Source organism: Tripterygium wilfordii, chromosome 11 (genome assembly GCF_013401445.1).
Source record: "Tripterygium wilfordii isolate XIE 37 chromosome 11, ASM1340144v1, whole genome shotgun sequence".
Lineage (NCBI taxonomy): Eukaryota > Viridiplantae > Streptophyta > Magnoliopsida > Celastrales > Celastraceae > Tripterygium > Tripterygium wilfordii.
In genome coordinates, this window is record NC_052242.1 from 380785 (window position 1) to 395033 (window position 14249).

The window sequence follows — 14249 nt, forward strand, 5'->3', positions numbered from 1 at the left end:
CAAAAAGAGAGCCGGCCTCCACAACACAAACAATTTTGGATAGTCTCAATGGTCAAAATAGCCTACAATGCTCATCTTACGTGCTGGACTATGTGTCACTAATACTTTCATATTTGACTAATGATGTATCTTCTAAGCATAATATGATATATGGTAAATTATCTCGTATTAGATTGGTATAACTTAGTCGAGTGATATATAAGTAAAAACGCGCGGATTCGTGCCCTATGGTGGACAATATTCTTGATATATTTGAGCTTGAATTTCCAACATGATATCGAAGCTAAGACTCGAAACATTGGAACGCGAAGTCCATATTCGATTTGTCAGGTGTGACATAACTCAGCTCATAAAAGAGAAAGTGTCAAGACTAATATCTCATATCGAATTGGCATAACCCAACCAAATAAATATGAGCAAAGGTCTTGCATCTCTTACACGAAGACACATTTTATGAGCTTCAAAACGATAATGACGATGATACATGAAAACAAATTTGTTGGACTTGGATTTCCAACATTTCTTTTTGGTTTATTCTCTTTTAAGATTAAGATTATTATCTCCTTAGCTGGATTAGATGTTTCTAGATTCTACACATCCTAATATTTAAATCCCAATTAAGACTAAAAATCCAATTATTAAAACCTAATCAAGTGGGGCCCATTTATCGATCTGAAAACCAATAGGTTATTGCCACGAAGAAACTTGAACACATACAAGGCAGATTAGTTGTGGCACCACTAAACTCTGTGCACGTGTTTGATTTCCTTATAGCCTTTACAGTTCGTGTAACTGCGAATCAAAACCCGCCAAGTAATTTCTAATGACAAAGAAGGCTGACGGGGCAATCTCTTATTCGTTAACGTCAGCACTTTTGATCCACGTAGGATATTCACGCACGGTAAGACGTAGAGAATAGAGATAACGCTGCGTTAAATCCCAAGGAATATACCCCAATATATATATTCTCTCTCTTCTTCACACAAGCTCAGTCGTGAAGCTCCATTTCTCTCTCTAGCCATGGCTAACCCTAAACTTCTGTCTCTGCTTCTTCTCTCACTCCTCGCGATCGCCTCTGCAACGGTTTACTTCGAGGACCGCTTCGATGGTATTCACATTCTTATACCTCTCCCTAAACGTTTGTGCATGTGTGATTATGTGTGTATATATGAATCTGTTCTTTGTATGCTATCATTTTAGAGTAGATCGTTGACTCGATTAATGAATTGGCTCGCATTTTTAGAGATTAGTGTCTTTGAAGTTTTAATGTGATTATTTCGTTTGGCCTGTGGAGGATCCATTTTTTCTTTCGTGTGTGTTTTAATACGTGGATTCGGTCTACAAACTAAATCGCGAATAAATATGGGATTGTATTGAATAGATCCGTTGATAATCTGTTACTATAGCTGATTGTTTAGATCTGGAGATGTTGATGGTTGAATCTCGAACGTGTTTGGGCTTATGGTGGTGGTAGCTCAATTTAGTTAGTTTAGTCGAGCAATAGCCGTGTTAACTCTTTTACGTATGTGGTGGTTGATGATCGTTGCTGTATAGATTGTGCAGTGGCAAAATCATTTTGATACAGTAGCATTTGCATATGCAGAGTCACTGAGTCAATAGCTATTCGTGCCATGGTAATGTATGTTCATTTAGCTACTTTTCCTCTCTTTTTGTGTGCTGAACTTGCAGTACTTTTTTGGAGTCTGTTTTAGTTTCTGTATGTGAGGTGTGGCTGAGAAATATACTGAAGAATATATTATTTCAAACGTACTGTGCATTTGGCCCAGGCAATGTAGTGTCCTTGTGCATTCAATTAATGATGCGAAACATTGATGCATTGCTTTTTATTCTGAGTGTTAATTTCACCTTTTTCTTTCACGTTTAGGCTTTAAGCCTTTTTTTTTCCTCTTTCAACTGATCTTACTGCTCTTGCATAGGATAACATTAGAGTATCCATATTTTAACTTTGTTTTGGGTGATTATGTTGTTGTGGAAATTATAGATGGATGGGAAAACCGGTGGGTTAAATCTGATTGGAAGAAAGATGAAAACATGGCTGGGGAGTGGAATTATACGTCTGGAAAATGGAATGGAGATCCCAATGACAAAGGTATGCTTCAATCCACTTCGATATTGATGCATATATTGGCAAATGGAAGATGTGGATCTGTTATTTTTGGCAATGTTGTTGACTTTAGAATCTTGGTCAGGTATCCAGACAAGTGAAGACTACAGATTCTATGCTATTTCAGCTGAGTTTCCTGAATTTAGCAACAAGGAGAAGAACCTAGTCTTCCAATTTTCTGTTAAGCATGAACAGAAGCTTGACTGTGGTGGTGGCTACATGAAGTTGCTAAGTGGTGAAGTTGACCAGAAGAAATTCGGTGGGGACACCCCATACAGGTTAGTAATATTTCCATATGCACTTTTGTGTCTGCCGCCTGCTCGTAATTGATTGCCTTAACCTAAATGTTGATATGATTTATACATTTGATTGCAGTATCATGTTTGGACCAGATATTTGCGGCTACAGCACTAAGAAAGTGCATGCTATTCTTACCCGCAATGATACAAACCACTTGATCAAGAAGGAGGTTCCATGTGAGACTGATCAGCTCACACATGTTTACACCTTCATCATACGCCCTGATGCTACTTACAGCATTCTTATTGACAATGAAGAGAAGCAGACTGGAAGTTTATACTCTGATTGGAGTCTTCTACCCCCAAAGAAGATAAAGGATCCAGAGGCCAAGAAGGTAAACATTTATACACGAGGCTCCATTAGCAGTCTCTTTATGTATCTGTGTTTGCTTTTTCTGATCTAGATTATAACTCAACTCCTTTCACATGCAGCCTGAGGATTGGGATGACAAAGAATACATTCCTGATCCTGAAGATCAAAAGCCTGAGGTAAACATCTCCTACTACACTTGCTCTCTCTTGTCAAACTTCAGGTTAATGTTTTTAGGCTCGTCTCTAACCTGCCTATTTCCTAACATTTATTTAGGGGTATGATGACATTCTGAAGGAGATTCCTGACCCTGATGCCAAGAAGGTAGTCACTGAGCTACTAGTGTTTCACTAAATTTTTACATTCATTAAAAGATAGTTACTGATTAAAATGGTTTGCCCTTGCAGCCTGAAGATTGGGATGATGAGGAAGATGGTGAGTGGACAACTCCAACCATTCCCAACCCTGAGTACAAGGGCCCATGGGAGCCAAAGGTTTGTCAATGTCCTGATTAAGTGCAGCCTAGGCTTCAGTATGGATATTTATTTTTATATTATGATGCAGAAAATTAAGAACCCTAACTTCAAGGGCAAGTGGAAGGCACCAACGATTGACAACCCAGGTGCATTCCCCTTTTCCATTACAGTTTGTGCATTTCCTTGTGTGTAACCCCTAATGTAGTTGCTTATAGTTGAAATTTTAACATTGTAGATTTCAAGGATAATCCAGATCTTTATGTGTTCCCCAACTTGAAGTATGTTGGCATTGAATTGTGGCAGGTAATTTTGGTATTCTTTTTTTTTTTAATTCAATACTGTTTCTTTTTAGCTTAATTCTTACAAGCAATCGGCGTGGTGGGTCAGGTGAAATCTGGGACCATGTTTGACAATGTGCTAATCACTGATGATGCTGAGTATGCTAAGAAGGTCGCTGAAGAAACATGGGGAAAGAACAAGGATGTATGTTACTTTCACGGTTTCACCCTTCTTTCAGAATATTTTATCGTAGCAGAATTGAGATTATTTGATCTTGCAGGCTGAGAAGGCAGCATTTGAAGAGGCAGAGAAAAAGAGAGAAGAAGAGGTACTACACTACTTTTGCTTGTTTCAGTTATCAGACTCAATAGTAGTTTTGAGATTTGGTTTAAGGAAAAAAGTAGCAGAATGCAAGAGCTGGCTGATAAAACCTAGGCCTTTTGGATTAAATTAACCAGATTATAACTGTACCCATAGGCCAGTTTGGCTTTTCCCACATCACTAGTATTACACGGATAATGCAATGATTTTGGGCACCTTTTTAGCATCATTTTTTTTTTGCACGGTAGCCTGCTGGTGTGTACATGCTTTTGTTTGCGCCCGTGAGTACTGTGGAAGTCTGCTTTGATTTGTTTTGTATGCATGGTATTTTTGTTTCGTTTGTGTGCTAACCCTGAAATTTTTTTTATTAGGAAAAGAAGGATGATGCAATTGATTCGGATGTAAGTATAGAGACATCTAACAGAAGATTCTGATTTCTTGACTCTAATCCTGCTGGTCCTAAGTATATTCAACTGTCTTATAGGCTGAGGACGAGGATGATGCCGGTGCTGATGATGCTGAAGGAGATGATTCTGATGCTGATAACAAATCTGAAGATGTTGACACCAAAGAGGAGGATGATGTACATGTAAGTTTCAGTCTGCCTATTCTTCGTAACATCAACTTTAATTTGTTTCTCTTTTCAATGACCAATTCTTTTTGCTTCTTCTGTTTGCAGGATGAGCTGTAGGGAGGGCACTACTGCAATTCTTGCCGGCAACTTGGACAGGTGCTAGTGCATTTGGGGACCAACATCTTCAATTTTCTTTTTTTCTTTTTTTTTTATTATATATTTTTAGCTGTAATCTGGTTGGGGGAATGTATGGGATGCCTGCAAAAATGATGGCTGATTGCTTTAGATTATCATTTTGACTTGAGCCTTTAGATCAGAGAACATAAGTCGGTTTTCCTAATCAACATTTATAAAGATAGTTTGAACATTGAGGCGGCAAGTGGTGCCAAATTTCTTTTTCAATGGCTGTTGGGCCTACAATGCTGCTGCTTGTTTGCTTTCGAGTCTGCAGTTCTTTTCTGTTTTCTGCTTGCTGGTTTAATTTTAACCCCTGGCAAAAGCCAAAGTTGGGGAATGAAGAATCTATTTTGAGGTTGATTCAGTAGTCATTGGAGAGTTATGCATGCATGTGGTGTATCTGTCAAAAGTTACCTTATTTCTCTGTATTTCTTAATAGTGACTACTGAAGAATTAGTTGGAATTGAGTCGAAATTGTCTAGAGAGGTTTTTGTTCTTTCTTCTTTTTGTCAAAATTGTCCAGAGACCTATTGCCAAAAATAGCGAAAACGTGGTGTTTGACTGTGTTCCATTGATCCTCTTGCAATCAGGAGTCGGTTGGATAATCATAAATAAATGCCCTGGCAACCTCTGCCTTGGCTTTCTTGTTTTAGGTGTGCCCAGTCATATAAGGCATTTGATGGAGACATGCGGATTCCATTAACGGCTGAGAACATTTAAAGTTGAGCTGTAGATTAGATATGTGACAGTCCGTCCAAGTTTTAGAGATCTAGTCTACATTTAAAGTCATCAATAAGAAGCAGGAGAATTCGTAACAAGATATGGCCTGGCACATCATGCCATGATTTTTTAAAAAAAAATACAAACATTTGAGGGGAAGAAAAATGGAACCATCAGAGTTATGCTAAATTGCTAATTGCTTGCATCAGAAGGTGATTTAGGCTTCTTCACTATCAAGACAGGGCACTTGACATTCTGTGCACAGTGATTGCTGACACTCCCCAGGAAAGCCCTGTCAATCATAGTCATTAGGTTTAGATAGATATAATTAAAGTGTCCTCTTCAATTCATTCATATATCCTCAAAACAATTAATTAATAAAACATTTGTCGGACCTTCACCTACCTCTTTATCAGACCATAGCCATGGCTCCCCATCACCAACATGTCAGCATTCAACTTCTCCACCATCTGACAAATTACGTCCCTTGCATCACCATGCTCTACTCTCGTCTCCACCTTAACCTACCCCACCAAAGGTCAAAACTCGTCAAAACGAACAAAAGATCGTGCGGTCCATGATCCATATCATACTATCATCTCGTTATTTGGCATAATTAAGACAAAAAAAAAAAAACACTAGATCCGTAACACGGCTGTTCCTATTTTACCCTCTCATTAAAAAGAAAAGTAACTTACGTCTTGACACATTCTCTTGGCCTTCTCAATTACAGATTGGGCCACATCATTGCTGTATTTCTCCATGGTGGCCATTATATCAGCTGAAAACAAATACCCTGAAAACCCAGCAAACCAAAACTCACGACTTACCAGCTGCCAAATATGAATTAAGAGGTTGAAAATTACAAAAATACCTCTAGGGTTGTGTCTCCCACCTGAGCCATCCATAGCAGTGTAAACAGCCCTTGGGGGCTGGACATAGAGGAGTAGGAGGGTATCCTTGGAATTTGAAGAAATCACATTCTCCAGACACCATGACAAAGCATGCCTACTCTCCTCGCTCTCATCAACCGTCACAACGATCCTGCGCTCTTTTCCTGCCACGTCAGCCATTGCTTGGATCAAACCGTTTGCGAATGCTTCAACAACCAGACTGAGGTCCACCCTATTTTCAACAACTAGTGAATTATTTTTTGTGTTATATATATATAGGGAGCTTTTGGTGGTTTTTATGAAAGCCAAATCTGTTGGCGAGCGGTTTGTGGTTTGTTTTTGGACGAGTGGCAGCGGGCCGTTGGAAAAGAGTGGGCTTATGTGGCCCGCGGTTTTGATAGCCTCCAATCCATTTCAAGTCTTAAAAGGCAACACCATCATGTGAACGGTGATGGGGTTTAATGGCTGAGGTCAACCTCGTGCTTGGAATCAAATGGGCTGAGTCCACCTTCTTATCTTTTATGGTAAAAATAATTAGTGGAAAATTTTATGGGGTTTAAATGTTTAATGGCTGAGGTCAACCTCGTGATGTGTGTGTTAGATCAATTTGGGCCTTAGACCTGCTGGTTAAGGTTGCAGGCTTATAAGTTATAAGAGCGGCAAAGGTGATGGGCCTGTTTAGTTAACATTTGATTTAGACTGTGAGCCTATTGGGCCTTCTAGGCCGTGGGCCTGTGTTGCTTTGTCGATTGAGGCTAATGCGGATTTTGGCCCATACAACTAATAATAATGGTGCTCTTTCGCTGTCTTCCCCGAAAATGCAATAGTGAAGATGAGGTTACCGACATATTGGTGGGTCGGAGAGCGTTGCTTGGATCCATCGGGAGACAAGACGGCAGAGCAAATGGCTGATGAAGTTCTCAAGGAGCTTATGAGGAAAGGATTTATTGAGCCTGTCAACCCCAAGAAAGAGCCACTAGTAAACCTGATTGGCTCGTCGATCCTGAGAGTCTAAAGAACTTAAAGAAACTCACACAAAAGTTGCTGTGACATTTATTGTTAATAAGCACACCAAACCTTAAAAGTTATGAAACCGCAGCTAAACATTTCATTACAACTTTGGTTGGTCATAATATTTGTACGGTTGTACCAGTGGTCATATAAACCGCGGGTAAAAATTTTGCGATGCTTTCATAACTAGCAATTTCAAACCGAGGGAAAAAAAATTTCACCTGCAGTTTTTATATGTATACCCTCGGTTAAAACCGCAGGTATGAGTTAATTCCAACAGGAAAAGCGATGTAAAAAGCTACAGAAATACAGAAGATCATGATGAAGTTGGTCATTCCTGGAGCTCCAGGGTTTGAAGGCAATGTGAGCAACATTGAGGGGCGCCATGACGGATCAGGAGAGGGGACTTGTAAGGACAAACTTATGGATCATGAGGACGTCCGCAATGCCAAGGTGAAGAAGCGCGTGTATGATAGGGTGTATGGGGTGCTCAACATTACTGGCAATGCACTTCAATTTATTACTTTCCATTATGATTCTTTGCTTCCCCCCATCCCCACGACTAATTGTAGCTTTTCAGAGTGTCAACTGAAAGCATTCCTTAACCATCCGGGTTGTTCCTTCTTGCCTTTTAAATTCTTGGAGAAACTCTGCAAAACGATAGCTATGATAGATTCGCGGGTGCTCCTCATCTATTAAATCCTCAATAGGACTGATTATGGTGTGTGGATCTGGGCTACAAAATATCGCCAATGATACTCGGCGTTGTGATCTGTTAGTCACTGCCCTGTGGAGTACACTCTTGTACCTTCCATTACTCAATACCTACACAGAGAAAATACCAGATATATACTTCATTTCTTTTCTACAGGAAGAAGAATATCTGAATTAATCAATAGTATTACCTGAGTCTGATCAGCCAAATTGATGACAAATGCATTTGGGATGGGATGAATGGCTAACCATTCCCCATCTTTAAGCACTTGGAGGGAAGTTAATCCTTCTGGTTGCAGAAGTACTGTGAGTCCACCAATATCAGTATGAGCAGGCAAACCCAACGTTAGCTCAGGATCCGGACAAGGCGGATAGTAATTTGCATGAGCATTAAGGATGTGTTTCTCTGCACCCAGACTCTTTTCTAGGGAGTCCTTCTCAAGACCAAGCCCCATGGATATCAAACTCAAAAGCCTTTTCATCAACACATGAATCGCCTTTGAATATTCAGCAATAACCTCTCTGTTCCAGACAAAAAAAATTGTAAGAAACTATGAAGAATTTTAATAAGCTTATATAAAAGAAATTAGGATTACCTGTATTGAGGTGGGTTTTCTGGCAAAAGATTCATAATATCATCCAAACGGTGGCAAGGGTGAAGGAAAGATTCACTCCACATCCCGACCTTCTCTTGGCCATCAACTTTGAGGTAGTCATTGTAAAGTCTTACCTGCTTAGTGTTAATATCTGTGGTGAAGAATTGTGCCTTTTCTTCTGGAGGCAATTCAAAGAATTCAGCCAGAGTACTCAACATTCTATCTTGTAATTCATACGGTACCCCATGGTTGATGATCTGAAAGAAACCATAATCCTCGCAAGCTCTCGAGATATTTCGAACAAGCGAGGATGGCTCTTGATTCATATCAATAATAGGAACAGAGTCCAGAATGGATACCTGTAAGAGATTCGGTCTTTTGTCCTCTGGAAGCACAAATTTAGGCCCTAGCGAAAGAGTAGTCTTACTGGCTAACTGGAAGGATGTTGTGGACTCCATGAAAAGTTGAAAACCATTGCAGGAGCACCCTATTCACCAAAAAGAAAAGTCAAACATGGCCTTCCCTGCTCTTAAGGAATAATTACTTATTTGGTTGTCAGGTCTTAAACAATTAATTTTCAGACAAATTAACACAGTAAGATAATATATAGATGCTTGCAACTAATCCTTGATAAGAGAATAACAAAGCATGGTGTCAAAAAGTATATGCCAGCTATGATACGGAAATAATGAATGCCAAGATACCATAAAACTTGAGTAACTGAATTCTTCTAATTATACTATAAAACAATTTGCAATTAAATAATGCAATGCAAAGTTGCAGATTAGCCACTCGTATCGTTCCCCAATTTCCTCTACAATTTCCTCAAGGACCTCCAATTATTATCCTTACAGATCCTTCTCTGCTTTGTTTCTTTATGCTAATTGTGCCGAAAATAGGGAAGAGATCAACTTCAAATGTACCACCAGGACCAGGATTAAATATAACAGATGTGTTCCCTTCCATCAAAATCCTCCATTGGATTAGTGGGGTGCGCTCTAAACTGAAGAAGATGAATGAACAGAGTGACAGAATGCTGGGGCACATTATCTATGAACACTTACAGCTCAGGGCGACATCAAAGGTCAAAAGGGATGAAGATCTAGTTGATGTTCTTTTCAAACTCTATGAGCAGCGAAACCTCGAGTTTCCCCGATTGACGGATCAATAGATTATTCTCAACTCATTGACTACGTGGGATCATGGGATTTCCTTAATTACCATTAACCGAAGCAATTGAGTGAGGCTTTTTATCAAACACTTTGTATGCTTACCACCTAACAAGATCAGATACATATGTTCTTCTCAAATACACCCAATGTTAACAAAAGCTATTCCATTACAACCATAATAAACTGCTTGCAGCAATATTTTCAGATTCAACCCACTAAACAACCGCAACCAAGTACAATCACCCTCATATCGAGCCAAAACAAATACTACTTCTAATCAATAACATATAGAACAAATAAAGAAAACTAAGCAATGGAGAATCACTCACGCTATAGGTGATGAGAAGGGATCACTCCATCGAAAGGAAAACCCTTCCTCTAAACCCAATTCTCTGTTATTCAAAACATCCTCTTCTTTCAGTGTTTCATGAGAACTCTTGCGTAAGCATGTAAGTAGGGGTTCATTGGGTGGTGAAACCCGGCCCGACCCAGTGATTTTCGGGTTGATCCAAAAGAATTCTTATCGGTCCAGGTCCGACCTGGTCCGATCTTGCCTTAACGGGTCCCAGTGACTTTTTTTGGGATTTTCAGATTATCGGGTCACTCGATAACCCGTTAAAAAAATTATTTTATTTTAAAAAATATATTTGATGTAATTAATGTGCTACTTTTATCTTATTTTCTTATTTTTCTCTACTCGATTTGAAGTGGGTTTCATTTCTTTTTTCTTTAATATATGTTTTTTACTTATATTTGTATGGCTTGGATTCTAGTGGGGGTGTTCCAAATTTTCAATTATTGAATTTGTTGCATTTGATGACACGGCACATGGGGAGGTGTTATTGGGTTGATATGTTAGTTTTTGGTTGCACGTTTTGTAACTTCAATACAAAAGTAAAGAGTGAGAGAAGATAAATATGTATAGGAATGTGGGCTTGTGACAATGAGTTGGGTATGTTAAGGATATCAGGTCACCCAGAACCCGATCCAGGAAACCCTGTGACCTAGGATCCGATAATCCGATGATCCCTTAATAGGGTTACCAAGCGGGTCACTCAATTGTCCAAGAACAGTGGGTCAGGCCAAACCCGGTTCGGTAGACAGCCCTACGTGTAAGAGTGTAGTGGATAAAAATGGTCCAACCCAATTACTCTGGCAAGACTAAAGTCAGTTATCCTAACGGGGCCAAGGCCCATAAATTATATCTAGGCATGCGGCCCAACATTATAATCTTTAATTCTCTGCTAAGGATTCGCCCCACCGTTACAATTAAGACTCCTACTTTTATTGATTGCATCACGTGCATGTCAGACTACTCTATTAAAGGTTGTTGAATTTAGGCGACTTGTCGTCCCATTTGCTTCCCTCACTTGGCCTTCATCATTCATTTTGGCCTCGATCCTGATATCAATTCCAAGATTGACAAATCACAACTCACTCTTCAACTATAAGGCCCATCCACAGCAGTCACGTTAAAGTGTTATGGGACTCTACATTTATTGTTTTTGTTATAGTTTTTGTTAAAAAATTGCCTCCATCAGACACTGCAATTGAAACTCCAAATTTAGTGTCAGCTACAGTAACACCATGGATGAAGCGTCTCACTGTTCAATGCTGGTAAATAGTATATTAGTTTTTTTCCTCTCTCATCCACTCCTGCTTTCTCTCTCATCCACTCATTTTCCCAATGACGACACTGGATCGAAGCAGCAGAACCTCGATCTGCTTCACTACTCTCTCTCTTTTGCGAAAAAATTCAAGAGAGTCGATGGTGGCTTGATGGGTTTCAGAACTCTTATCCATTTGCTTTCTCATCTTAAGAAACCCATTTAAGATCAAAGTCCCAACAAACACTCACACCCACTAATTGCTCCATTAGGACTCTGAAAGGAAATTGGTGATCGGCTAAAACTTTTGATGTCCATCCGGTGAGGAAGAATGAGGCCGTACATTAGTTGTCGACAGAGGAGGATGAATAGGTCTTGAGAGCTGTTGATATATTTAGGTTTGTCAATTCATTTATTATTTTCATATGGTAAAATAAATTAAACTTAAATTAATAAAAATAATTATACAAATTAATATTTAAATGGTTTAGAGTATGAGATAGAGTGTCTGATGTGTTGATGTACTTTTTGAGAAACTGTAAATTTATGAAAAGTGTATAAAAACTGAACATTTAGAGTTTTTATTAAGAGTGTCTGTTGTGGATGGCCTATAGTTAGAGTTAGGTCTACTACCCTAAGCAATTTCAAGACTTGCATTCGTCCAATCCCAAAGGACGAGCCATAATAAAAGACCTGTACCTTTATTCATCAGTGACCAATCGTCTCAATCCCTTCTCCATATTATTCTTGAAATCTGTCCCCACACAATGTCACATCATCTCCATTTATTTCACCTAGATTATAAATATTCTCTTTTCTTTTTCTCCATTCTTCCCAAAGAAAAAGGAGAATTAAGAGTGTGTTTGGATTGAGGGATTTGGAGGGAAGGGAAGAGAATGAAAAAAGAGTTTCCTTCCAATTCCCTTGTTTAGATAGTTTATAAAAATTTGAGGGGAGGGATTTGAGAAGAAGATTTCATTAAATTTTTGTCAAAATTCTTTCCTCCCAAAATGGAGTCATTTGGAGGGAAGAGATTAATAATTAAGTTATTTAGAAGTTTAAAACCTATTTTACCCTTGAACATAACACTTAAACATAAAAAATAAGGATAAACTAGTAAATTAAACTACTTTTCTTTTTTTTTTCTTTTTTTATCTATTCAAACATGAGAGAGGAAAATATATTTTCCCTTCCATTATCTTCCCTTCTCTTTTCCTTCTATTTCCTCCCCCAAATCCCTCTATCCAAACACACTCTAAGGGAAAACTATCAGCTCTCTAAAACTTGTTGACTCCCGATCTCTACTTTTGAGAATCACTAGTATAGCTATCTTTCTTGCATCCATTCTCTCAGCTTTAAATTATTGTTATTGTTACCATCGTGCCTTCCTCTACAATCAACATCGTACTCACGTGCATTCGCTTACGTGTCATGCTGCCAATATTGACTTTTATGTGATTTAGTCCGAGCATCGACATAGAGGGGACCACAATCACTAAAAACACTCTTTTTTCTTGAAGGCAGGTGGGGAGGAGGGCCACATAGCAGACATTTCTAAATGTCTGAATATATGGATAATTTGCATTGTCTGCCAATAACAAGTTAACAACCAGTTAGAGCATCCACAGTAGTATAATATAATACAACACTTCAAAATTATTCTCTCTCTTCTCCTCTTTCCTATGTGGCACAATTTAATTGGATGTGTGGGTCCCATAATAATACTATTCATCAACACTCCATAAATTCCAACACTCTATATTCATTTTCTCTATTTTCTCTCTCTTCCTTTTCATCATCTCTCTCTTCCTTTTCATCTTCTCTCTCTTTCTTTTCATCTTCTCTCTCTTTCTTTTCATCACCTCTCTCTTCTTTTTATCACATTTCTCCTCATTTTCATCATCTCTCTCTTCACTATTCATCAACTATATATATACTCCAACTCTCAAGTATCATTTTTCCACAACTAAATTTTCAAGTGTCATTTTTCACCCATTGTGTGCATGTAGCGCTATATTTATCAAAAAAGTAACATTTCAAGTACTTGAAATACACTCCATTATATCCATTGTGAGAGTATAGCACTATATTTATCCAAAAAGTATTGCTAACAATGTTAAATATAACACCATTGTGGATGCTCTTATACTTGACTTCAGATGGCCACCCTTCCACTTTATTCTAAGACCAACCTAATCTCTAGCCCTGAACCTTCAATTAGCTAGTATGGAATCTCTTCTCTCTATCTATACCCACAACTGTTATTGCAGCATCCACATTTGATTTCTCTTCACACTGTTTATCAGATATTTGGTATTCAATCATCAAGGCAACATGCCTGATCATATGTGCTTACAACTGTTGGTGTTGTGAGACTTCTCTCATGTTATGCCAGCATGTATTTCTATGTTATCTTTGTTTCATGTCTGTTTGTATGTGTTTGATTGGTCAACTTGTTTTACTAGTCAAATATCTTAATAATTTATTGTATTTGTGTGTGTGGCGGACAAGTCTTTCGCTGGCGGTTAATTTCTTTAGTGCGGATTTTCTATTTCGCATCTAATTACCTACTAACAATAGCTCGTTGGGTGATATAATAAACTTGACCGCACTAATTCTTAGCATAAACAGGTTATCTTGAGTTCAAGTTTTATATACGTTTCTATTATCACAATTTATGACATGAGCTCTTGCTCATCCGAGTATGTACAAATGTTACATCGCCTTATCTTCCCACATTAATCGATGAGGATTGCGGGCTCTTTCATGTGCCCAATCAGCTGCCCAAGGTGAATGCGGTCAACTAATAGCCGGAACTCATAGTCAAGGCCGCCAAAACTGAAAATAGTTAGCTATGGTTTACTTAGACCGAGCAGTTTGAAACAGAGAAATGCGGAGGTGCAGTCTTTATTTTTTGATAGACAGAGGTGCAATCATTGAATCTAGCAGATGCTGACAAAGCTAATAATAGCATG

General features: G+C 38.6%; 3 protein-coding genes across 6 annotated transcripts; 1 reads left to right on the plus strand and 2 right to left on the minus strand.

Annotated features, from left to right (window-relative positions):
• Positions 1-951: 951 nt before the first annotated feature.
• Positions 952-4786, plus strand: LOC120009237 (calreticulin-like). Its single transcript, XM_038859728.1, has 14 exons — positions 952-1108; positions 2003-2110; positions 2211-2403; positions 2501-2759; positions 2857-2913; positions 3011-3058; positions 3142-3228; positions 3299-3356; positions 3446-3513; positions 3598-3693; positions 3770-3817; positions 4182-4211; positions 4295-4399; positions 4490-4786. The coding sequence occupies exons 1-14, from the start codon at positions 1021-1023 to the stop codon at positions 4499-4501; spliced, it is 1257 nt and encodes a 418-aa protein (XP_038715656.1). The 5' UTR covers positions 952-1020; the 3' UTR covers positions 4502-4786.
• A 485-nt stretch (positions 4787-5271) lies between these two features.
• Positions 5272-6411, minus strand: LOC120009239 (universal stress protein A-like protein). Of its 3 annotated transcripts, none has more exons than XM_038859732.1 (4): positions 6156-6408; positions 5980-6077; positions 5687-5805; positions 5272-5573 (listed from the first exon to the last, which is right to left on the minus strand). In XM_038859732.1, the coding sequence occupies exons 1-4, from the start codon at positions 6352-6354 to the stop codon at positions 5474-5476; spliced, it is 516 nt and encodes a 171-aa protein (XP_038715660.1). In that variant the 5' UTR covers positions 6355-6408; the 3' UTR covers positions 5272-5473. The 3 variants fall into 3 exon arrangements, with proteins under 3 accessions (XP_038715660.1, XP_038715659.1, XP_038715663.1); XM_038859735.1 differs by having other exon boundaries at positions 5273-5573; positions 6177-6407; XM_038859731.1 differs by having other exon boundaries at positions 5980-6411.
• Positions 6412-7204: 793 nt separating this feature from the next.
• Positions 7205-10152, minus strand: LOC120009238 (protein DOWNY MILDEW RESISTANCE 6-like). 2 transcript variants are annotated; one of them, XM_038859730.1, is made up of 5 exons: positions 9997-10152; positions 8855-8982; positions 8496-8752; positions 8091-8421; positions 7205-8010 (listed from the first exon to the last, which is right to left on the minus strand). In XM_038859730.1, the coding sequence occupies exons 2-5, from the start codon at positions 8951-8953 to the stop codon at positions 7762-7764; spliced, it is 936 nt and encodes a 311-aa protein (XP_038715658.1). In that variant the 5' UTR covers positions 8954-8982; positions 9997-10152; the 3' UTR covers positions 7205-7761. The 2 variants fall into 2 exon arrangements, with proteins under 2 accessions (XP_038715658.1, XP_038715657.1); XM_038859729.1 differs by having other exon boundaries at positions 8496-8982.
• Positions 10153-14249: the final 4097 nt, after the last annotated feature.